At 38.9% G+C, this 26,508-nt stretch overlaps 1 protein-coding gene across 1 annotated transcript in view; it reads right to left on the bottom strand.

Moving 5' to 3' along the window:
* Positions 1-26,508, bottom strand: part of ADGRV1 (adhesion G protein-coupled receptor V1) — a 416,737-nt gene that overhangs the window by 214,640 nt on the left and 175,589 nt on the right. The window contains exons 76-87 of the mRNA XM_026649237.2: positions 26,189-26,360; positions 25,637-25,772; positions 21,808-22,655; positions 19,927-20,044; positions 18,867-19,038; positions 16,475-16,717; positions 12,735-13,142; positions 11,081-11,265; positions 9,842-10,091; positions 9,506-9,645; positions 7,324-7,484; positions 4,999-5,099 (exon numbers count right to left, since the gene is read on the bottom strand). Coding sequence (XP_026505022.1) covers positions 4,999-5,099; positions 7,324-7,484; positions 9,506-9,645; positions 9,842-10,091; positions 11,081-11,265; positions 12,735-13,142; positions 16,475-16,717; positions 18,867-19,038; positions 19,927-20,044; positions 21,808-22,655; positions 25,637-25,772; positions 26,189-26,360 — 2,934 coding nt within the window. The remainder of the gene's footprint in view (positions 1-4,998; positions 5,100-7,323; positions 7,485-9,505; positions 9,646-9,841; positions 10,092-11,080; positions 11,266-12,734; positions 13,143-16,474; positions 16,718-18,866; positions 19,039-19,926; positions 20,045-21,807; positions 22,656-25,636; positions 25,773-26,188; positions 26,361-26,508) is intronic.

Raw genomic sequence — 26,508 nt, 5'->3', positions numbered from 1 at the left:
CAGAGCAGGCCTTTCTTCTAATGCTTACGCCACACCCTGACTGGCAGCTTTACAGCTGATGACTCCCACCCACACAGAGCCCCCAACACAGCGGAAGGGGGGGGGCAGCTGGAGACCCCATTATGGGTTGAGGGAGTGAATAGGGAAAGGAGCTAGATACTTGTTAAATACATTTTAGAAAATTCCTGGATTTTCACATTTTAAAAATGACTCAAATTAGATAGTGAGGTTAACAGAATGGTAGCATGTGTACAGGGGAGGAAACAACCACATATAGAAGTTAGTATCAAGCAGCAAAATGCCTTCGGCTGGCCCATCATTTTTCTGGCTCTTCTTTGTATTCCCTTAACTTCAAAGTTCTTCTGAAGTGGTGCCAAAAACTGAATACAATATTCCAGGCACCACAAAACTTTGAACACAGACTATTAACTCCCTACTCCACAAAGTTATGTCTCTACATTGACAGCACTGGACTTCTTACACTGCCATATGGTCCTGCAAACCTTCTAATTTGCCATCCACTATCTTCTGTAAGATCTATCTTTCCCCCATTATTGCTTCCCACCTTTCACCCTCCCACTGTGTATATGTGTTTCTTGTTATTTTTCCCTATATGTATTAACTTGCCTGTTCTGAAGCTCATTCCAGTTACATGGGGAAAGACCAAAAAAAATGAAAAAGAGAAGAAAACAAATGCAGTTCACAACCTCATCTCCCTCCCCAAAATGCTTAAATACATTAGAAGACAACAAAAATGTGAGAGAAGTTGATCTAACTCACAGGTACTGTCCATTGGCCGCAGACCTTCTGCTAGGAAGAGGAATATATGGGTCTTAACTTCTGAGATCTTTGTTAGCATAAGACCTGCCTCTGATCTTTATCCAGAGGAAAAGCTTAAAGAAGAGCTGGTCAGGAATTTTCTGAAACATTTTTCAATAGAAAATGCAGATTTCTATAAACTGAAACCATCTTCAGAAGAGGAACAGTTTCAACAAATCTCCCGATTAAAAAAAAAAAAAAAAAAGATTTCCCCCCCCAGAATTGTGGAAACATCCCATTTTGACACTTTCCAACCAAAGTTGCATTTTGTGGATCAAAATGACTATGTTTCAAAATTTTAGTTAATTTATATTTAAAACAATTATAATAAAAGGTCACAAGAGCATACGAACACAAGAGTGGTCATACTGGATCAGATCAATGGTCTATCTAGCCCAAATCTTCTCTTCTGACAGTGGCTGGTGACAGATGCTTCAGAGAGAATGAAGAAAAGAGGGCAATGTATCGAGTGAGCTACCCCATCATCCAGCAGTCAGAGGTTTAGGAACACCCAGAGCATGCGGCTGCATTCATGACCATCTTGGCGAATAGCCATTGATGGACCTATCCTCCATGAACTTATCTAATGCTTTTTTGAAACCAGTTATATTTTTGGCCTTCACAACATCCTCTGGCAATGAGTTCCGCAGGTTGACTGTGTTGTGTGAAGTAGTGCTTCCTGATGGTTGCTTGAAACATTACTTTCATTGGCTGACCCCTGCTTCTTACGTTATGGGAAGGGGTAAATAAACACTTCCTTATTCACTTTCTCCACACCATTCATGATTTTAAAGACCTCTGTCATATCCTCCCTTAGTCATCTCTTTTCTAAACTGAACAGTATCATATGGAAGCTGTTCCATACCCTTATTCAGTTTTGTTGTCCTTCTCTGTACTTTTGCCAATTCTAATATATCTTTTTTGAGATGGGGCAACCACAACTGTAGGCAGTATTCAAGGTGTCGGTGTACCACGCATTTATATAGTGGCATGATGATATTTTGTTTCTTACTATCTATCCCTTTCCAAATGGTTTTGACTGCTGCACATTAAGCAGAGAACTAGCCACAATTACTCCAATATCTTTCTTGAGTGGCAATAGCTAATTTAGTTGAGATTACGTATTCCAACGTGCATTACTTTGCATTTATCAACATTGAATTTCATCTTGCCCAGATATCCAGTTTTTAGATCCCCTTATAACTCTTCACATTCAGCTTTGGACTTAACTATCTTGAATAATTTTGTATCATCTGCAAGCTTTGCCACCTCACTGTTTACCCCTTTTTCCAGATCATTTATGAATATGTTAAATGGCACTGGTCCCTATACTAATCCTTGGGGGACCCCACTATTTACCTCTCTCCACTGTGAAAACTGACCATTTATTTCTACCCTTTGTTTCCTGTCATTAATCAGTTCCTGATCCATAACAGGCTAAAACAAACAAAATCTTTCAAAATTTTGAAAATGAAATGTTCCTGTTGACTTGATCCAAAAACATTTTTGGATTATGATTCTGTAAAAATGCGAGACTGATTTTTTGTCCTGATTTAGGACAGCTTTTTTTTAAAAAAATTTCATGCCATTTCCCATCCAGCTCTCCCCATTAATGACACACAAGTGGAGACGTTGTGACGAAACATCAGCAATTATCATCTGACATATAGTACTAGATTGAACACAGCACATAACAACTGTGGTATGTCAATATGATGTCACAGCAAGATAAAAAAAAATTAAGATAGTACTTTCCCAAAACTCAAAAAAGGACAGAGCAAAAAGAAAAAATAATGCAGCAACTTTTTAAACTGAAATAATTCTATCTTAAAGAAAGAAAGAAAGAAAGCTGTTTGCTTTTTCCAACAGAAGTTTTGGAGGCAATGAGTGGGTCAGAATACCAAAAATCTGTTTTTAAGTACTGGATATAACCATGCTTGAGTATTCCTGCTACATTGTCTTTTGACACAAGAAACCCCAATTTGTCTGCTAAAGGCATCTGAATAGTGTCTGCAATCTAAAGTTGCTAAAATTATGTCCTATGCAAATACTGCTGCCAAAGTCAGAGTGGTTGGTGAACATAGCCAAGTAAACTCTAATTATGGAAGATGGGTTTCTAAAGATGTTGTATGAAAATAGCTAAGCCAAATCAGAGAGTCAAGACAGGTCACAGATATAGTACAAACAGCATTATCAGGCTAAACACAATCCCATTTGGTGCTTCAGGTGACATGACTTCTTTCACAAGTGCCTCTGATTTGTTTTCTGGGAAACTCAGTATGGAATCTAGCCCTTAATGCCTCAACTATGGAACATAATTACAAAAGTTGTACTAATTCGCTTAATAAGCGCTCTCTTTGCTAGGTCAAACTGTTAAAGTATTTATTGCCCAGTTGAAGCACCTGTTTGTTTGTTTTTATTTTAATTGCCCTTTCTTCTGTTCAACATGAAGGAATATGGAGCTGCTGAACCAAGCACTCTTAAGAGCAAAAGCCTGCCAACAGGCAACTAGAGAGATATATGTGAAAGCGCTCTTTGGAAAATCCACCAAAAAGTAGAGACACAAGATGGTCAAGGAATATCCTTTATTGGACCGACTTCTGTTAAAAGAAGATAACTATTAATAGAAGTTGGTCCAATAAAAGTTTAAAACCTTTTATTAAGGCAAAGTTACAATAAAACATTAATGTATTATATCATATGTAACTTATTCAGGATCATGTTAATATTTAAAGAACTTGGCTAATGATTCTGGTTTGCTGGCTGAGGAGCCTGCCTCCTCTGAGTATACTAGAAAGAGTAACCACATTTCCAAATATCTGTCCTCCTTTTGATGCTTCTCTTGTGTACATACTTGGTAGGAAACGTTTTCCATTACAGACAGTCCATATTTTACTATACCACAATTCCATAGGAGGAGGGATCACATTTGTTCAATAATTTTGTGCAATACACAGTCTAGTTGCTAACAATAAAGAAATTAATTCATCATTCTGTTTAAAATGTATATCCTTTACTGGGGCATTAGGTAAGCAGGTCTGGGGTTAACAATAGATCATCCAAACACTGAGTAAAACTCAAATAATACTAGAGACCAAATATAGCTATGCAATAGCAATTGTTGGGTAAAAAGAAATGTAGGTCACAAAAAATAAAACATCCCCATTCATCCAGACCACCTTAGCAACTTTGGACAAATTTTCTAAATTCGTGTCACCCAGGCCCTCTCCCTTAGATATGAAATGTATCTCTACGAAATATCAAAGTGACTATTTGTTGTGGGTAAGAGCTAGGTTATTCAATTAGGACAGCTGTTCCTGTATACGGATTTGAAATCATACCAAGAGATATGTAATAATCTTAATAATAAATAAGATCCCATATTCTCAATATTCTGCATTCTTATCTTGCATAATTACAGCTTCCTACAAGTTAGTGCGAGAGAAATATACATTTATATATATATATATATATATATATACACACACGAAAACATCTGTTCTTTTCCCATGTTCTTTCTGTCTCCTCTCCACTAATTTATTTCAATAAACCATGTTGTTAGCACAGATACGGTTTCATCTCAGCTAGTATTTTATGTTCCCACTCTCCCACCAAAAACTCTACTGTACCAGGTGTAGAATAGATACTCCAACGATCTTTTAGTTGTATTGCTTAACGTTGCTTGGAAGTGTATAATTTTGACTGAAGAGGAGGTGCAGAAGCTCACTGTGAATGGAGGGTGGGAGGATGAGGAGAGGGAGCGAGGGGAGCTACTGAGACTTGCAGGGAGGGTGGGGGTCCCCCTCAGAATCCTGCTCTTGCCTCTGCCCCCACCCTGGGCATGTGCAATTTTATGAAGAGGCAGAGCCCACACAGCATTTTCCAGTGTGGGGGTATTAGCCCCCACTGACCTTCTGGTTCCATCACCTCTAATTTTTCACTTAATTATCAATACATTTTATTTATAAGTCATATAACACAATTTCTGATTTCACACACACACACACGATATCTCTAGTGCTCTAGTCTGTCTCTCTCTCATTCTCTCTTTAAAAAACAAAAAACAAAAAACCTCTCCTGCTCTGCTCAGGAGCAACTATGGGAAGATGGGAGAAGAAAGAATGTCTGTACTTGATCAAAATTCAGAGACTTCAAAGTCCCCCCCCCCCCGGCCCTTACCTGAGAACCCAAACAGGCAACCATCATATGAGTAAGAAGTTTAGCTGCAAACATGGAACACCTGGCACAGAAAAGATGTGAAAGAATAGCCAAAGTGAAACCTGTGGGAACAGAAAAAACAGGATCATTCTAAGAAGCATGGACAAACATCATGTCGGATGGCAAAGTAGTTTTGGAACTATTAAATAACTAAGGCCCTGATCCTGTAAAGACCTTACGAATGTGCTTAACCTTTAGTTCCCATTGGGAATACTCAATTGCACTTATAATTAAGCACGTGCTTAAGTTTTCACAAGTTATGGGCCGAATGCACAATGTAGGGCATTTCTGTGCTTGCAATATTTTCACTTTATTTGTATTTCATTTCTTTAGTATCTGGAATGTTGGAACTAACCAATAGCCACAGATGCAGCAAAGGGGAATTTTCAATGTTGAAATGAATGCACAGTGCTTCGTAAAGTGCAGCATTGCTTTATGACAAACAGCTGTACTAATCCTAATTCTGAATCCATCTGTATTGTGTATGGACCTTTTGGACATCAGTACTAGAATAGGGTTACAGAACTCTTCTCTTGTCCCACTGCTAGTTGGTTCTACGGTCTGCTGACATACTGCAGCTGGTGTGGCTCATTAACTCCACCTTGCAGATGAGGACGGTGGAGGTGGTTTTCAGAGGACATAGGGAACAAAGATATGGCTTTCCTCCATGATCTATTCTAGGAATAACCAAGCTCAGGGAGGAACCTTACCCTGAAGCTCACATTGTATTATTGTAACTGAGTTCCCAGTAAAGCCACTTCCCAAGAAGAGGGCAAGTTCGGATGTTAACCCAGGATGTGTGTGCTCTGTTGAAGACAGGGTGGGGACTCAGTTCACTCACAGGTATACATTCTGAAAGCATGAAGTGGTGAATTATGGCACAAATACTCAGCTGTGAATTACTGCGTCACTAGCTAGTGATATCTACAATAGTAGTGATGAGCTTAAAAGAAAACATTATAGGCCTGAGAGCCAATCTTGGGAGTCAGACAGGGTATTCCTTCAATATTCATCTTTTTTTAATATCTGTTACTTCATTCTTAATTAGGAAGAAAAAATTTGCTGTGAAAATTTTTTACAAATCCTAAATCTAGAGCTGCTGGTTGATCACCTGTTTACCAGACATAACTGAGTTTCACCTAAATTAACCTACTGAAGTCCATTCAACAGGAGCAACTTCAGAGAGTAAGGGAGGCAATGATAACATTTCAAGTGATTTTGAGAATATTCTTTTATCAGAAAGCAAGATTTTAACTACATTAATTGTGTGTAACAATATTTGTTTAAATGTTTAATTGCCAGGTGACTTGCCTCTTCATTTCCTGGCAGGTAGAGAAATAAAATGTATAATTTTGTCTGTCCTTACACTCAGAATGGGAGAAGAGGAGCGTACAACACATCTTTAAGGATTCAGCACATGATTTTTGAGGAATGGGAAGAAGGGAGTTTAGTTTTCATATTCTTAATTGGTCGATTGCAAAAAATTTCCTGAGGTAAATTATATCTTGAAACCCCATCTCTATAAGGGATGATTTAAAGTATCCAAAGAGGGGGTGACTTCATCAGAACAAGAGGACTGCCTCAGCCCTCCTGTAAATTTGGTTCTGAAATTTCACACAGGGGTCATCCTTCAAACCCACACAAACCTCCTTTTACCAGATCACTGCATTCGATATTTTTCACAGAATATTATATTCTTTTGATGTATTTATTATATTCAACTTCCACTGATGTCAACAGTAATTGAGAGTTCTTGAAGCATCAGGCTGTAATTACACCAAAATGTTCTTTGTGCAATGAAGCTTTCCTGTTCTCACTTAAGCTGTGAGAAGGTACAACATTTTCAGCAAAGTGCTGTTAAAGGCTTATAAAAGTTACATGTATGGAAATGGAGTTTCACTCTATCAACATCAGAACTCACAGAATACAGCTACAAGACTTACTATCTCATATGGATTACTTGTCATAACACGCTGAACTGATTAACAACATTTGAAGACAAAAAAGTATGGCAGTCCTAATGTTGGCACATTTGGAAGCTCTGCCTCTTGAATCCAAGTCCAGCAGCGGACTGGAATTATTGTGAAGGCATTGAAGAAAGAAGATGTTAGACAGTGATTCTGAGACAGATGCAGTGCTAGTGCATGTCCAATACTTTGCTGCTCAACTTCAGTGGAGCCTAAGCAATCATTTTCACTCCTTTACAGTAAAGATGGTTCACTATAATATTTTCTTCTTTAACAAGATCACGCCAGTTAAACAAAAAATAAGGCTGTATCAACTGACCTGAAATACAGATGAATCCAGAAGAGAAAAAAGCTTCATTGTATGAGGACAAGTTGTCTGTCTGGGCATACACAGCGTAAATGGACATGTGAGAACAGGAGCATTGTATGTAGTCTGAAGTGTCATCAACCACTTTGCAGAACTGACTATCAGACAACCAGCTACAGCAAAAACAAAAGATTCACAAAATCCTCATTCATGAGTGTTCATGTTGAGACTGATTTCTTAAACTAATCAACAGCTGAAGCTAACGTGTCTTTCCTAATCCTGGAATAAACTGGTAACTGTCTAGTTTTACTTCTTACCACTGAAAGGCATTTATCCAAGACAAGAGACAACCAGCTACCTAAGCATCACTGTATATTATGCAAGTATTGAAGAAAGTGATCTTGTATATTTCTCATACTAATCAGACTCCAAAGTGACAGCACAAGTGTTACTGTAACATTCCTGTAACAACTGAAAATACCCAGGTTACTTTGTGATTTTTTTAAATCTTCAGTGTCTTCCAGATGCAATCATCAAATGCATTGTCTATTTGGAATGAAATTTAAATACGGTTTCTTTTTACCCTATTCTAATTGGGGAAAAAAGGTGAATACATTATTTGGAAAATGCATTTTTCACTAATTGGCACATCCCTATCTTTCAAAGCTTCTGCAGCACTGATTGGGCCATGTAGCTTTCTAAAAGGTATTCTACATACTAGTTTCTATCATGCAAAATGGTTTATTGCATACTGATATTCGTGTTTCCAAATTATTTAACATTTGAGCTTTATGTGGTCTTGGACCAAGTTGCTTCAGAAGTTCTTAAAAGGAATTTAGGAGCTGTCAGTGAGGACACTATCCTATTACTGTATAAATGGCTCACTTTAGGTACTATACTAACTGCAAGTACATAATATTATCTAGTGACTAGATAAAAGGCAAAGCCAATGGGTAAATCCATAGTCTGCTGCTGCCACTCCCTCACAAAAAGTAAAAGGGGAGGTGCTGATCTGCAGGGACCGCCAGCGGGCAGGAGGTGCTGGGGGGAGGGGGAGGTTCTGGTAGGGGGACTCCTCCTTTCCCACCACCTGCTGCTTGCTTCCCCATTCGCCTCCTCACCCCACTCGCCCACCCGCCTCCCACCCCTGCCACCTCCTGCATGGCCCCCCAAAGTGCAGGCCCTGGGGCAGTCGCCCCGATTCACCGTACCCACGGGTCATCTCTACTCTTAGATGAAGAGAGTGTTCTGGGGAGTGCCTCCTCTCAGAGTCTACTGAAATCACGTAATCAATCCTTATGGGTGGTAAGAAGAACTGAGGAGGGCTGGGGATGGCTCCACCCTTTATACCTGCACACAGTGGCACGTGGCAGCAGAAGGTGTTCGAGCCACCTGACAGGTATCACTTAGGAAAAAAATCCCCAGCAACCGTGTGCAAGGCATGCACTCACCTACAGAGCACTGAACATGTGCAACCACTCAAAGAACAGTACTGAGTTACGTATTCATTAATAGCTCCATTTTTATAAAATAACATAACCAAATATTTAGCTTTAGCAGATTCTTTCTGAGACAAAGTCTGGGTAAGTGACTTTGGGCCATACGAGAGATGTGGGCTGTATTCCCAATTTCTGTAGCTTCTCAGTGGGGTTTGAGCTCTTGTTCATTTACAGGAACTATAAAGGACACAGAGTAATTAATACCGGAGCAATAAAGAAACTGAAATGTATGGTCTCCCAGCTCTTAGCCCAGTGCACCTTCCCAAAAGCTAACGGGCATTTTCCTGCAGAAAAGCAGGAGACAGGGGAGCCATTTTGTCTATGTCCCACCCACAACAATTCTTGGTGGCATGATGGAACAAGACATCAGGGTGTTGCATGTGCAGTGCTAATGGAGTGGTCAGGATTTTTGACAGCAAGCTAGGAACAAATTATACTGAGCAAAATACAGATAGGAGTTGAAAATTTTGACCAAATTTGAATGGATTTTCATAAACCATCAAAAGATACTTCTCTGTCCCCTTGTCAAGTTTTAAGTTCTTGCAGCAAACCACAGAGTAGCTAGAAATATTAAGAAAATGAAAATTATTTTTAATAGAAAGTGTAAGGCAACCTGAAAATAGTTACCCCATACATACGCACACACAGATTTATTATGGAAATTGAAAAGCTAAATTGTGATTTATAAAATGTACCTTTCTGCAGCCTGATTCCAAAGGAGGCACAGAGATTTACGTGGAACAATCCGACTGTCTGCAGAATAAATCCGGTAGATAACTTCATTGTTGTCTTTCAATGGATATGAACTCTGACCCTTCAAACTCATTGAAAAAATCTAAGACAGCATAAACAAGGTAAATATGTATTCAAAATTAAAATTCAGTGGTCAATGCATAAATATAATTACACCACATCTACATGCAAAGACACACACTATGATACACTACAGACATTAAACATCTTTTGATCAAAGATTAATAACTGAAACTTACATTCAAATCCCATAAAGAGAAGCTGCTGCATTTTCATACCTTGTTTTTTAGGGCAGTTCTTTTATCACCAGTTATAAACCACTGTTGGCTGCTGTATTCTGTAAACTGTACAAATTTACAGTTCTCATCTCTAGGAGGGGAGGAGGCAATGGAGACCTCCAACAAGCGCTCAGGAAATCTGATTGAATCCCCGTCTTTTCCATCAAATTTGTGTCCATTGATTTGCTGAGGGTACCAGTGGTGGGCCATTATTGCAATGTATGGGCAGCTATCAAGGATGGTTTTGCCTCTGTTGAACAAAAAAAAAAAAAAGAGAGAGAGAGAGAGATCCGGTAAGTGGAACAGTCATTTATCTGTTCATTACAGGGAGTGCAGTGACTCCTGTAGTTAGGATACACTTTATAATGAAAGTTTTAAAATTTCATTCTTTTTAAATAAGAGCTCTATTGCCTCTGTGGTTTGTAGCAGGACTTTGATGTTTGACGGAAGGGAAGCCACGGGGCCAGTAAGGTGCTTTTTGATGTCCTCAGGAAAATCAAATTCAGAAAGGGATGGATTATAAATTTCCCTTCTGTATTTTGCTCAATACAGCTTGCTGTTGAAACCCGTCCACATTCCACGGGCATTCCACATTCAGCTGAACCTACAGACGGGTCACAGACAAAATGGATGCTCCTGCTTTCACCCTTTAGCCTAGAACATGGTGCACTGGGCTGGGAACAAGAAGCCCACGAGCTCTAAGCTCACTTATTCTACTAACTAGTATTAATAAGTCTGTGCCTTTCATAACCCTTTCATCAACAGGTCTCAAAGCACTTTACAAAGGAGGTCAGTATCACTAGCCCCATTTTACAGATAGTGAAATTGATCTGTATATGGTAACATACTATTTTTTCCACAGGACTGTCCCTTTTTCAGTGCACAGCATAGATGAGCCTGGTCCTACACGGTACTGCAGCTGAGGGGGCAAGGTATCTTGTAGAATTAGGCCACAAATCTCCTGACTCCTAGTCCCATGCCTTTCATATATAACAGTATCCTGTACAATGTATTCTATTCTGCAGTAATAGTCCAAAATTCCACGTCCTACTATGGTACCACTGCAGTGCTTTGAGAGAATACCGTAGAACGGTGTACATCTTTGTATATGGGTAATACACCAAGGCAAGTCCTCATCAGATTTACTCTGAATGTGCACTCCTGTCTAATATATGCTAGGCCTATGGCAGTCTATTGTCAGATATTTCTACCACATTCTGTAAATTAAAAATTATTTACTTTTCACCAGGTGATCCACATATTACTCCAGTCAAGAGGGAAAAGGCAAACTTCTCAGTAACTTCAGCAAGCAGACTGTAGCCCCGTGTATCCTTGCGCTTTGGGCTAGCAAGAGCACAGAGTATCTCATAGAAAAGATTTCGGCTTTTATCAGTGAGCACCTGTTTTTCACCTTCAACCATTACCTAACATGGGAAAGTAAATGGTATCACTTACAGGATTATAAAAACAATCATTCCTTGATTTTCAAGAACTAGTATTTATGACAATACCAAAACTATGTCAGGAAGATAAATTAAATTAAATATTTAAATTACTTGATTACATTTATATACTGAGAAATGTCATCAAAAGTGGAAAGTTAATTGATAAAATCTTAGGCCCCAATCCTGATAAAATCTCAGGGATCTGACTGTATGGAGCTCATTATAAGACTGGAGCTGTAAACTGTCTGAGAATTATTTCTCAAGCCCAGCATTACAGAAATTTAGATACAGAAGGAGCACCTTAGAAACACACTTGAAATAGAAACTCATTGGTTTTTAACAAATTATACACTTGTGTCTCATGTATTGTTTTGTTTTTAGTAACTTTCATTTGTTTTTGCAGTACAGCATTTTATTGCTTTGATATACTCAGTTTTACATGTAATTTCATTAATTATAATAAAGGCAGATTTTCTACTTGCCAGTATGAATTAAAAAGCAAGTGTTGCTAATTAGGTTCTCTCATCGTGAGCCCACTTTCAGTAAAATTTTCAATTTTCTCTTGTTTTAGTTCTGAAGTTTTCATTTTTCCCATTTTTTGCCACTAAGATATAGGACATAGTCTATTGTCAAATGTATATAATAAAAACATGCTCAGTAAGAGGAGTTAGATTAGTAAGGAATTGTGTGGAATTTACAGTTCTTTCAAAAATTCTTAACGAAGCAAAACCTCATTTCAATAGCTCTCTACCCACTCCTATTCCCAAAATGCCACCATTATATGCAATTGAGTGTTGTCTTTAGTCAGTATTATTGTACTATTGTACTATTTTGAGCCTCGGAGCTAGATTCTCTGATACATTCTGGCCCCTATGCACTACTCTGGAGGTACCTCTTGAGAGAAACACTTAGCTAGTGCAGTGCCAAAGTATTCAGCTCCTATGTCAACCTACAACTACAAGACCTAGTATAAAGAAGAGGGGATTGCAGAGGCATGGTGTTCTCTGGCAATCCCCAGCTGGTGTACTGTCCCTGGGGAACCATAGTGGTGGTTAGAGTAGCTCATAGGCCAGCACAGATCTACCCTGAGAATCAAGAAGCCATAGTAAGCTCTGTGATGCCACTGCACCAAGGGGGAAACTTGGCTTTGCAGAGTATCTGAGCTTTAATATGTAATTTAATTCTTAGGCTGCATTTTAGCCTTTGTGCTTGGTTTTTAATTCTTGGTAGCCATCATTATTAGTCTAATTGCAGACAGGCAGACTCTTTCCTGACCCCTGGAATCCTTTACCAAGGATTCCGCTAGTTCTGTTTTTAGAACTGCAGCACTGTGTGTCTCAAAGGATCACTACTGCTGATTATCATTTTGATATGTTCACAACCCATAAGAGTTATTACATCCTCATGGAAGTCATTAGTCATTTTGGAAGGGGCACATGAATATTTACCTTATCTATTATGTGCATCACAGCAGTGAGTTGTTCTTCTGTAGTTTCTGTGGAAATTTTGACATTTAAGTTCTGGAGGACCCTGTTCAAAATGATATCATCAAGTGGCTGGTACAGTTGGTCAGCCAGCCCCCAGACTGATTGGGCGTCTGAATCTGAGACAATTGTGATGTTGGCAATACCATATGCATCATCTACTCTGGCACCCCCTGTGGGGTTAGAAAGCACAACCTGGAAACGCTTAGGAAATGGATTTAAGGATCCCGTCTCTGGAGTCAGCATTACATCCAATATAGCATTTCTCTTTCCAGGTTCAAAAGTCAGTATGCCCTCAGATCTGGCAAAATCCTGTCCTGAAATAGCTGGTGATATGAAAGTGCGACCAATAGCTTCAGGTCTTTTTAGCTCCTGGAAACCAAACAAGAGAATTCTAGGCAACATCATCATAATGCAGTGTGTTTAAAACTAAGTGCACTTAAATGGGTAAAATCCATTTTTTCTTTAAAATGTAAATATAACCTGTTAAAATTAAATTCCTATTTGGTAATAATCTGGAATATCCTCCCCACATACATTCTGTATTGAACCAAAATGCTTTAAGGTAAGGGACTTTGTGATGGGGTCTGCGATAAATTGGGAGGAGGGAGAAATAAGTAAAACAGTCTCACAGACCTTTGTTATTAATCAAAGGAGTGAAAACGTGAATGCTGTTGAATACATCAGTGACCTGGGACAAAGAGCTTCAGGGGTTATAGCTATTAGGAAAGACTAAGTAATGTAACGTTTATGGTCAATGAGAAGAGCAGGACAAATTCTACAGCTTCTGCTCACCATCAGCTCCTGGTGACTTCAACAGGTGCTAATCATATTCAGTGGCTGCAGAACAAGGCCACTCAATTAAGGGGAGAGGTAGATATTGTAAATAGGTAAACACCGAAAAGTTTGAGGTACAATTGAGGTAAATGAAATTCTGAGAGCACACTAAAGAAGGATGATTCTAGACAACTGCCAGAGGGGTATCAGACTCCAAACCAAAAGGCACAAACTTAAATTATGGGCTAGTCACAAAAGGAATCTAGGAGACATTTTGAAGAAGGTAATTAAGGTGTCAAATGGATTTTTCTCAGGCAGAAACAGACACATTAACATATTCAATAAATGTTAGGCAAATCCTGGACCAGCTTGTGTATCATACACCGGGGCACTAGTGCAGCTTTCAGATCTATGCACTTCCCATTCCTCAGATCTAATGTTCTTGTCCCTGGCTCCTCCAACCCTCCATACCCAGTGTACACTGCCAGGCAGGAAGCAGAACTCTATGGTGCTCTAAGGGGGTTCCCCCACATTGTACAAGGTCCTCAATCCTGTCTTCTCTCTTTCTACCACAGAAATCCACTAGGATCATAGCAGCCTCTTTGGCCATTAAGAAGGGAGTAGGATTTTTTTTAATTTTAATTTATTTTTGCAAGCATCTCAACAATGTCTAGCATGAGGCGGTCCTGGTCCTGACTGGAACTTCTGGGTTTTCCTATAATAAAAATAATAATTCTCTATGGTGTTTATCCCTTCAGTACATGAGCCCCTCATAGACAATGTATTTATCTTCACAATGCCCCAGGGAGGAGGGAAGAATTATCCACATTTTACAGAGGGCACATAGATGCACAGACAACAGGAAGCTGTGTCAGAACCAGAAACTGAACCATGATCACCTGAGTCCCAGTTCAATGGTTATACACAAGACCATTCTTCTTTGACCTTTATCATGGAAATATTACAGAATACAAATGCAAGTCAGATATGTGTCCAGGTTTAGGAGATCTATACATGGACTCATTTCCTCTCGAAATATTACAGTTTTACCTATCATCGGGTATACAGAATTTTTATTATTTTTTAATTTGCTTTTCTGCCACATGCCATAACATTCATTTCTAGATCTGATACATAATAAGCCTTGCTTAAGTGGAAACTAGTTTTCTGGGCTACTATTCAAATTCATAACACAATACAGCTTTGGGATTATCTATTGATCATCACACAAAAGATTCCTTCAGGCAACCCTCAAAATGACTCCTCCTATGCAAAAGAAAGGATTTTTAATGTCAACTATTAGATCCCTTCTGAATACTGCTAGTGCTGACTAATTAAATACTTTTACTAGGTAACCAGAACATTTTCATTTCACTAAACAGCTTATTGTAAATCAACGTGATTGCTTATGTGTGCAGACTTGCTCTGGAAACAAGTCATTATCTTTGCCAATTAGTGACAGAAGTGACTGTTTATTTGCCCCTTCCAACTGGGTTCCCAGAATCAGCAGGAAGCAGGGAAATAAGTGGTGATAAAAATTAATAGCGTCAAGCAAGGGAAATATAAAGAAATTGTGGGAATGAGACAAACATCTATTTCCAGTGAACTCCTCCTCCTCCCTGCCTCCCCCTTGACTTCCTCTCTCAGAGTTTTTTCCTCACACTTTGGTACTCAGTCATGCTCAATACCCCAGATTGTACAGCAGTGGTGTTACCGTACATGCCAAAACAGGCAAGCTACCTGTATTAGCCTAAGCATACTGTATGTGGTGAGAAGTGATGCTGCCATTCCTTCTCCATTTACCAGATTCATGATTGGGGATCCATGTTCTTTTTCCTAGCAAGAATCCGAAAACCTGCTACCATACACTTTAACTAAAGTACACTGAGCAGCTACTGTAGAACAAGTTCATGGCAACACAGGGATACACAATTGCTATAGTTAAACCTGACACACATGCAGCATGAAATAAAACTCAAAGCCTTTTATTAAAGGAAAGGAAAGTTCACCAGCCAATGCATAATAATACTTTAGTATCAGAACACTTCTTTACAATAATGCCTTTTGGCCCAATACTCGGCCCAAGTAGTCAGCCAAGTGCTAAGCACATGCAACAGGAAAAAACTAGGGGAAATCCTCCCCCCAGCCCATGGGCTGGCTGTGGATCCACAGAGGAGCAGGAACTGGGCCTAGATAACTGTACAATGTTGTGCATAGTACCTGTCACTTGAGCTAAAGGAGACTCTCCATCAGCTGTCAGCAGTAATAGGGTTCTTATTATTTTTGAGACAACAGACCAGCAACTAGTGTAAAGCTATATGATCAACACACCAACAAATGAATAGGATTGATATCATCTATTGGAGAAATAGACTAGCAGTATGTTTTTGCAGTTCATAAAAGAATCGCTGCCCCAATAAAAAAAATAGATACTTTCTAAGGCCAATGGCTCAAGAATATTGCCTGGACTTAAGTAACTGTAACCAACTAAGATATGGATTAGACTTCTAGGAAAATGCCCTCTCTTTTCTTTTAAATATTCTATGGCCATAATAGAGGAAATCACACAAGTTTGGTAGGATACAAACGATTATACCTGCTGTGGCAGAATCCACATTTTAAAGGGAGGAGGCTAAAGCCTAGGAAAAGCTTTAACAGGGAGTGGAAGTGGTGATGACCTATTTAATACTTCAGAATGACCATAGTTCTTGAGGTTATTGGAAGGACCCTGCACAACATTACTTTTGGTAAACTGATCGAAGTGAGATGATTTTAGTAATGGGAAACAAAATATGCTAGACTTATCTAAGTAATGACTGCTGCTATAAACATGTGTAACTTGAGCTTTTCCTAGATAAAGTAAACCAGGGCTAACCTTACTTGCTTATGCTTTAGAGAATAAATGAGGATATTATACACAGTCTTACCTGCATATTATAATTAACTGAGATGGTTAAAGCTGTACTGGAGTCTCTAACCACCTGCAAACTGATTAAAGTGGTCTTTTTATTAGCCACAGCCAGACGAGATCCCACAGCAAAATATACTAGGCCATGAGGAGCATCACTTTCTGGAACAGTTATGTAGGCAAATCTGGCACTGCTGTTTAATGCTGCTCCTGAGCTTACTTCATACAACTCAACAAAAAAATAAGTTTCAAATTCAGGTACCTGTAAACAAGTGAGAATTCAAGATCATCATAATGTCCACTGATTCCAACAGGAGTAGGCAGTAAAGAATGCATTCCATCCTTTTTGAAAAAGTTCTCCTGTTATTATACTGTTTCCCCATTGAATTACTCATTGGCTTCAAAGATATTATAAGGCAGATAAAGTGCTATCCCAAAAGGGATAACATTTCAGCGAACACCAATATGGAACAAGTAGGCGAAGAGTTTTATAGTCTTTCACATATAATCTCACACAATAGCCTAACAACATATAGTATACATATGATGTGCCTCCAGGATGCTGTGAGACATAAGTCAAATTTTCAAATTTATGGAATGACACAAGGTGTAGATTTGTGCAGAATTTGTCTCTTTAATTCCCTTTTGCAATTGCTAAAAATATACACAAACATGTACACAATGAATTCCAAGTGGAAAATTTGCATGCCTGTGTAAGTACAGGTTTTTGCCCCTGCCATTAATTGTGACGATCTTTTGAAGGTGGAACTCAGGTCTCAAGCATTGAAAAAAATTGACATGTGTCTCTAGTGTTTGTATTAGTGTGAATGAACCTCAAAAGGTTTAAAAGTTTGGCTAAGCATTTTCACAACTCTTAAGTCTGCAAAACTAGGCTGAAAATATCATGAGACAGGCTCTTCCATGAGACTTTTGGTACTTCCTAGTTCTAGTCAGTCTGGAAATACAGAATGCTGTATTTCAATGGTCATACACCAGAGAATTTGATCATGCAATTCCCAAATGTTATTTTTCAACATTTTACTGAATACAGTATAGCAAGTAATTGATTTTCTAAACAAAATAAGAAATAGGTTAGGCTAAATTTTCAATAGGGCCTCCACCTGGTCTCTGATTTTTACCCAAAATCAAATGCGAGTACAAATGATATAATGAAGATGTCTAACTTCCTGATTTTGCATCCTCAAATCAGTTTGTTAGATATCTAAATATCATTTGCATCTGTTATTTTAGGCAGGCATGAAGCTGCAGACATAAAGATAGAGGACATTTTTGAAAATGTAGCCCTGGACGAGCAAAAACAAAGCAGCTCATTAAAAAACAAAACAAAAAAACGCTTATTTTCCAATTAATGAAGGGTGAGCACTGAAGACACTGTAACTTATCTTCTCTCTGTAAATCTGGCCTTGTTTTTAAATTCTGGCATTTTTGTAAATACTAGCTTATTTCTCAGCCAAGATGGGATCCAATTGTTAGCCGGCAGAGTCAATACAGTTGAGGTTGAACTAGACACAGTAGCTGCCAGGTGTTGCAGAGTTCAAACTTCCCAGAAGATCTTGAAAGTGACAGTGTACCTGTATCATATTTATGTTCATTTATAATGTAACAAATATGCAGAAACGGTATGGAAAAAATCCTTTAGAATTTTTTTCCACATGAAAGGACAGGGCATATAATTGGGGCATTGTAATCAGGGCAGGTGATGGCTCTCTACGCTACATGATCTTGTTATTGATATATAGGTCTTATTGCTTCCATTAACCAATCAGATCAATCTTTGAGACCAGGCAGGTTTAAGATCCCAATTTATTGAAATACTGCCTTAGTTATCACAGTCATGCAACATATTAGGTCATAATTCAGCAACACACTTTACCTGAAGCACTTGACTGATCCTATAATGTTTATTAAAGAACATGTTTCAGTCCCATTGGCTTCAATAAGACATACATTTGCTTATAGTTAAGAATGGGTTTACATGTTTTGCTGAATCAGATGGGATTACTCAGGTCACATGGTTAAAGTGAATCACATATTAAGTGCTTTGGTGAAACAAATATTTAACGTGTGAAGGGTAAAAGCCCATTTGTACTGAATACTTATTTCACTGAAGTGACTGCAACCTACTTTACCTTATAATTCCTGTATGGCTTCAATAACTGCAGCCTTCTCTAGGGCCAAACCCTCAGCCCCTTCCTCAGTTTTTAATTAGCCATTCTTGAGGCAAAGCAGAAATTAAAGAAAATGAGAATTTGTGTGAGGACTGAGAAGAAATTGAGTAAGGACCTGCAGACGTGGCCCCTGGATGTTAAGTTCTCTCAATCAGGGCCTATGGGGTTTTTTATATTTGTAAGTAAGTCATGATGCTATATAAATATTAATAAACTACTCACATTATCAGGTTTCATTTCAACGGAGATGTTGCATATTGTTTGACCTGCCATGCAGGTGGTAACCCCTAATGCAGCTAACAGTTCATTTGCCAGGTTTACTCCATCCTTCCAAAGGACAACAGATGTTTTATTAAAGGTCACCCGCCAAAAGATCTTCACATCTTCAAAAGCCCTATGAGCAAAGCAAAGCAGTATAAATGTATTGAAGATGGCAGCTATTGCTTCAGGGAAGCTAAACCAGATAGATACATTCATTTTTTATTAATAATAAAAATTTACCACTGGAAAACAAAATGCTTTCAGAAGAAAAAATATTTTTCTTTTTGTTGTATGTTATTTCCTCTGAAATTAGCTATATTAATAAAAGTCACAAGAGCAATGTCAGCCAGTTATTGGAAAGCAACCTAGATCCAGGTCTCAGGAAGTCACTTAAGTCAGCAAGTTACTTACGTATGTGCTTAATTGAGGTCATGGGACTACCTATGTGGTTAAAGTTAAGCATATGTTTAAGTACTTTGCTGAACAGGGATCCTAGATTGTAAGCATTTTGATACAGGGACTGACTTTCCTATGTGTTTGAAAATCACCTAGCATATTTGAGAGTGTGTGTAATATGTAAAAAGTATACATACAGTGTGTGGCAATACATAAATATATATTGGCACACATGTATCTTATTAAATACACATACTACTACTCAGACCTACTGTATAATAGCCAAGAAGATCATAAGTTTCAGAGACATTTTTAGTCAAGTAAGCAATTAATCTTAAGTGTGAGTACATATAGCAAGGAAATTAATTTCCCATCTCAGTTATTATGTATATTAGTTAAGTAGATAGTTAATTCTTGTTTCTGTTTAGTACCAGTACACTAACAATCACATTTTAAATTTATGAAGCAAGTTTGCCAAATTACAATAAACTATTAGAGCAGCTGAAAGTCAAAGATTTATTATAAAATTCCATGATAACCTCTTCTGCTAACAGCAGCATCCATGATTTCAACACAGCACATTACAGCATGTGGGGACAGCACTTTTATCAGCCGTTGCCTGCACCTGTTTGGTTGCCTTGTGACAATCAGCTGCACCTCCCTGTTTTCAGAATCTTCATCAAGCACAAGGCCACTTTGTACCTCTGCACTGAATCCCAAAATGCCATTTTGAAGATCATTGCCTGTATGAGAAACAGTCCAACAAACTGATTAGGAAGCAAATAAAGTTGAGAATAAGTTGTACATATTTAATGCAGAAAGAATTGCTTAAAATGAAAAATGTACACAAGATATGATATAAAGTACACGAAGAGCCAAATTTTCAAAGGGAACAAAGGATGTAACCACAAAAGTCTCCTTCAAACATATAAAAAAACCTCATGCGTTCCTACATTTATCTAGTAACCCAAGTGAAATCTTTACATTTTAATTTTGCGGATTGTCTTTTTACTGTGAAAATAGCTCATTTTGAAAGGCAATTTCTGGTCAGATGCCTAGCATCTTCTGTGCAGGTAAACTGAAATCTTCAGAAGCACTTGGGTTTTTCTAACTCTGCTCCCATTGACTTCAGTGGGTCCAGTGCCAGGCCAGCATTAATTACTCTTGAAAATCTCACCCATAAAGTCCTTACAGAATAGGCCCACTCCAAATAACTGCTGTCCATCACAATCATTTAAAAATGCATTAGCTCTAAAGGATCCCCCCATAATGATAGCATTACTCTACACTGGGGAAGAAAGAGCCTGTTCTTTTAATAAAGTCAGCTGGTAAGAAACTTCCAATCTGGTTCAGACCCAGCACGTGTGTCATCTTTCTTCCCCTTAACATTGTTTCTTGACCTTATTACCTGTGCTCATTTAATTTAGACCATAAGCTTAGCACATCACACATACCAATGGCACTATATAATTAATTTCTTTAAAACAATCTACATGCATGCAATTATGTGACTAACTTGCACATGCATGCAAATTGTTATTTACATGTACAACTGTAGTAACTATGAATGTAAAAGAAGCATGTAATTGCACACACATTTGACATTCTTTTCCTGGATATGTTTTTCTGGTAGCTGTGTACATTCTTTCAAGGACAAATTTGGTCGTTAATCCCTAAGAGCCATTTTGTAATATTAAAAGTATTTTGCTTGATTTGAATTTCCAAAGGACTTGTTATCACTGCTGTTATCCTGTCAAACCACCTATATTATATGCTCTATAAAAACAACTTGGAATCAGAGTGCTTTCAACTCAATAAACAATTCATAAGATTCATATTTCAAAAGATCTCTGTGCAAACTATATGGGAAAATGTTATGGTAGCTATTCACAAATTAAAGTAAACCAGAGTTCTGGTATTAACCTCTGGCATTAGGATGCAATCACTGAGAGAGAAAAGCTCTTAGTTAATTATCAGATTTAATCTACAATAATCATCATGGCCCATATGCTACCCTACATTTCCAGAAGCAGAGAAGGACCAAAAGAAGGTGGGGAGTTCCCGCATCACAGATTCCCCCTTTGTTTAAACCGTGCAGAAACTACTTCAGAGATTAGGGAGGCAACGGGTCAATGGGAGGAAAGTCAAGATCAGAGGATCAGACACTGCACTAATGCCTCCTCTCAGTGGGGACATAGTATGTGCCAAGTAAAACACCCCAGGAATAGGGGTTGGGCAGCATCCAGTAGGTGAGTCAATGAGAGTTTGGGTCATGAAAAATGCACATTGCCAAAGGAAGAAAGGTGGGATTTGACAGGCAGTACAGAGACATAAAGCCTCCGCACATCTGCAAACTCTCGAGGTTTAGGAGCAAAATAGCCTGCATATCTCATGGAAAGAAATCTCAATCTTAATGGAATTTGCCAGAGGAACTCAGAGTTAGACAGCTTTATATGTTAAATTATATTGCATTTATGCACTGAATCTCTGAAAACAAGAATATTACCTGTGATAATTATTGTTGCAAAACCTGCAAACCCATATTCATCCTTTCCCTCCACAATCTGAGCTCCACCTTGAGGGTCTGAGAGGAAAACATAGAAGAATTCTTCCCCTTCGGGCTCATCATCATCAAGAATTCTGATAGACACTTTGCTTTCTTTCTCTCTATCCAGCAGTGTCACAGATATAATCTGTTCCTCAAAGTCCATCCCTTCAGTCGCCCATGTCAGGTTAGAATTTCCATACACATTCTCAAAAGGAAATTCATCTACCCCACTCTGTACACTCACTCCACCAAAGGTTTTAACAGTTACTTTGACATCACCAGCAAAGCCCTGGGTCCTTCTGATATTAAGTATCACTATGTTGGGTGTACTATTGTTTGTGTCTTCCTCAGTATAAATAAATCCTGGCCCAAGACTGATGATTCCATGAACAATATCATTGGCCAATACCGTAATTGCTGCAACACTAAAATCTGGATTCAAACGTGGATTCCTATTAGGATTAAATTTTTCAATGGCCAAAACTTCAACTGAAGTTAACTTTACAAAAAATACTTCATCCATCTCAGAAATTGTGTCATCGATGATTGATATTTCAACTACAGCCTCTGCCTGAAAATGTCCAAACACAAGCTCTCCATTTTGAACAGGTCCAAAGTCTTCTAATGGTTTGGCACTTCCTGCAATAGTCTGATAGGTCAGTTTAGTGAGGTTGCTTTGGAAACCAAACAATCTTTGGACATGCAATCTGATCATCTGCACATCTTCTTCAACTGAAACATGTCTTGAGTTAGGGGAAAATTGGAAGACACCCATTGGCTCAATTTCAGCTACTGTGAATCCTGATCTGAAATAGAAAACATAAAAGTTGAATTAAGAAACACAAATCACCCATTAAAAATGATGGGGTCTGATACTCTGTTGTCTTGCATTTTATGTAGTCATTTATGGATGCAAGAAGTTGGATGTAAAATGTTATCATACCAAAAAAAGTTCCCTGCTCAGAATAGTTTGGTGTATGGAGGGGGAAGGGAGGAGATGTGACAGAGGAGGTAAAAAGGTTCCCTTCACAGGAAGTGTTCTTGCATAGGTTCTTGCACAGATCAGGCCAGAGAACTTCAAGCCTTTCAGCCTGGGCTGCAGGCTGAGGCAAGAAGAAACAATTATCATTATGGCCTGCATGCTATCTTCCACTTCCAGGAGCAGAGAAGGTGCAAAAGAAGGTAGGGTGCATGGAAATGGGGAGTTCCAGCACCACAGATTTCCCCGTTACTTTAAACCTTGCAGAAACTATTCCACAGATGCTAGAGAGGCAGTGGGGCAATGGGAGGAAAGTCAGGATCAGGCGAACAGACATTCTCTGCATTAATGTCTCCTCTCAATACCACGGGGATGCAGGGTGTGATGAGCCAGGAGTTGGGGCAGGAGAAAGAAAGAAAATGAATAAAGATGATCTGGTTTAGAGAAGTATTATTGTGGCATCTTTATAGTTTCTTAGTGAGATGTTGCAGAGGCAGCCTTGCACTAATGTAATTAATAAATAGGAAGAACAATACAAACAACTTACTGGATAAATATAGGAACACCTTGAAAGGAGCTCAGTTATTTAGTCAAATACCTTATAATTATTACTAATTTAATAGTTATTTTAATTAACACTTTTTGTCCTTCTTTATTAATTCTCCAATTACTTTATTCTCCTTCTTTCCTGGTTCTATTCACTAATAGATACTGATGGTGCTGTAGGGAGGGGATGGAGAGGTCAAGAATAGCACCAGGTATGGAGCAAGATATTGATCCCACTCTGTAGAGTCCAGCTGACTAGTCTGAGAGAGGCAAATGTGTATGACTACATGGCTGCACCCCTCCCCCAGCATGTAAGGCCTCTCCCTAGGCATGAGTGTCTGGGCAGCACCTACCCACCCTCTGAGTTACTGTCTTGAATGCATCAGAACTGACTTTCCTGGTATATTGGGGATGTAGACTCCCTGCAGGGGAGTGAGGAAGAATTTTCTCTCAGTGTCCAGCATGGGGTAGGGCAGTTGTCAGTGGGCCTGCTCATGGGGTAAACATGAGCACAGGAGTCAGGAAGGCTTCTGGTGATGTTTGTTATTTCTTGGGCAAGGACAGGTATCGCAAATCTAGAATAGATTGTTGTACACGTCTTCTTTACCCTCATTCCTCAGATGAGAAGGGGTGCTGGTCGGTGATTCCAGCAGCTGGCTGGATCCCATGGGTGATGTAACAGTGTCAAACAGAGGGTGTTCATGCACTCATGAGCACTCACACAGTCATGTCCTTCCACATGGATCACTGTTTTCCCTGGTAGGGTTTGGGGGTACTGTTCATCTCAGTGTTATGTCAATTAAATAAAAGTTGCAGCCTGATGGCTTAAACCTATCCTTTGTGTGTGTGTGTGTGTTATGTCTTTATTCACTGCATACCCAGGACAAAGAGTAGGCGTTGCCTACCTTTCCCTCCTCTGTACCAGCCTCCTTTTCAGGTCTTATAGGCCTGAGCCTGAAAGAAATTATTGCTAGCAATTTTTTTTTAGGGAATCAAGCAGCACTTTACATCCTCACTGAGAGTCTTGCAATAACTTCCACTCACTTTGAATGTCAAAATGGGGTGTCTTGCAGTATCCTTCTAGCTAGTGGTTCCTGTGGGACAGAGTCCTACAAATCAATGCACTGAAACTCACAGCAGCCATTGATTTCGCAGCCTCAAACTTAGTAGTTCTAATGGAGTCTAGTTTAATTTAGCAATTTTAATCCTTTTCAAAATTGGTTCTTTGGGGATACCAGAATTTTATTTAAGGTAAGTGAATTCAGAGTAGGTGAAATTTGCTGCATTTTCTTTTCTCCTCTTACCTACCAGACAGGTAGTAGCAATGCAACCTTCCCCCACACTGCACCGAAAAATATTCAAGTGTCGTCTAACACCTCTTTGGGTGATGGGATGACTCATTCTCTATACAAATTCAGTTTTTGACCTTTTGCAAAAATTGACTGGGTGCACTTAAGAAAACACTGCCAATGATTAGACAGACCCACCAATGCTAGTATAGTGTTTTTTGCTCATGTTTCAGTGCTTCACAGTATGGAGAAAGACATCCTTTGCAGAGAGGGAAAGCTCTGTGGTGATAATTGGTGCCCCCTAGGATATCAGGATGTATTTAATGCATTTCTCTATATAGTGGCCTTTGCAGAGGCAAATTATAGATTCCACTTCTCCTCCAGTTTCGCAGAAAATCTTGGATCCTCTATTCCTGTAACTGCCTCCACAAACATATATACACATATCCCAGTTCTAGGCAAATCACCCATTCCCCTATTACACCCTACACCAGTGGCTCTCAAACTTTTTCACTGGTGACCCCTTTCACATAGCAAGCCTCTGAGTGCGACCCCCGCTTATAAATTAAAAACACAAATATATTTAACACCATTATAAATGCTGGAGGCAAAGTGGGGTTTGGGATGGAGGTTGACAACTCGTGACCCCCCATGTAATAACCTCGCGACCCCCTGAGGGGTCCCGACCCCCAGTTTGAGAACCCCTGCACTACACACTACTGCCAAGGAATTGAACTGGCTTTGCAAGAGGTTCCAGATCTGATCAGAGCACCCTACTAATTGGTTCCATTTGGTCTGAAGCCATGGGTTCACCAACAAAGTTACCAAATCTTTATGTTGCTGATTTTTCCTTTTTCTAACTCAATTGGGTTTTGCACAGTTTAAATGTTTGTAACCAGATCAGAATTTTTACTGCATATATCCATTTGTTGGGGTCCATGCAATTAACCAAGGGTCTAAGTAATACCCTTACCTCAGGTGAGCCCCACCAGACACATTGCTGTGCACAGATGTTAGATGAATAGCAAATGCCTCAGGTCTACTTAAGCTTGGAATAACATGAAATGAAATTACTTTGTTTTGTTCACCATAAGAAAATGTAACATTACCTGGAAAAAGAGAGAGAAGCAACAATTCACAAATTGTTAAACAGGAATCCTCTTTTTACTTTTGAGCATAGAGAAATGTGAGTTATCATCAGACTCCTGCTCTGTCTAGAGAAGTGGAAATCTGCATGACAAAGTACAGCACCTTTTCTCCATAAAGCAGTTCTTCAGAAGTATAACAAGGTGCATATTGCACTAAGGAGTACATTATCTATGAAATGCAAGGTTGTCCTTATTCAAAAAAGAAACCTTACTAATCACAGATAAAAATCAGACCATATACTTTCATTCTAACAATGATGTCTTATTAAAAAGGGAGCATGAAATGTACACAAAATACTAGAGCAACAACTAAAGTGGAGTTAGTCAGACATGGAAATTTTGTAGCTCTGAGTATACTGTAACAAGAAAGTGCTCACCAAATCCAGGTGTAATATTGCCTGGATGAACAAACTCTGGAATTAAATCAAGTGGGTATCCAGAAGTCCAGCTAACTGTTACAGAGCCGTACACTCCTTTTCTGGTTATCACAGCTTCGCCTGTCCCTTCTATAATGTTTGTAAGTTGTAAAATAAGAGACTCAAAGCCAACCTACAGAAACATATAATACATTTTTGTTAGAACAATATGGGAATATCTAGTACTGCATGTATATACTGTATACAGGAGCGGCGCCAGGGTTTTTGCTGCCCTAGGTGGCAGAGCTCCTCCTCTGAGCATTCGGTGGCGCGGGTCCTTC

This window comes from Terrapene carolina, unplaced genomic scaffold (genome assembly GCF_002925995.2).
Source record: "Terrapene carolina triunguis isolate 2854851 unplaced genomic scaffold, T_m_triunguis-2.0 Scaffold69, whole genome shotgun sequence".
Lineage (NCBI taxonomy): Eukaryota > Metazoa > Chordata > Testudines > Emydidae > Terrapene > Terrapene triunguis.
Note: the sequence above shows the minus strand (reverse complement) of the source record. Positions and strands in the feature narration are given on the sequence as shown.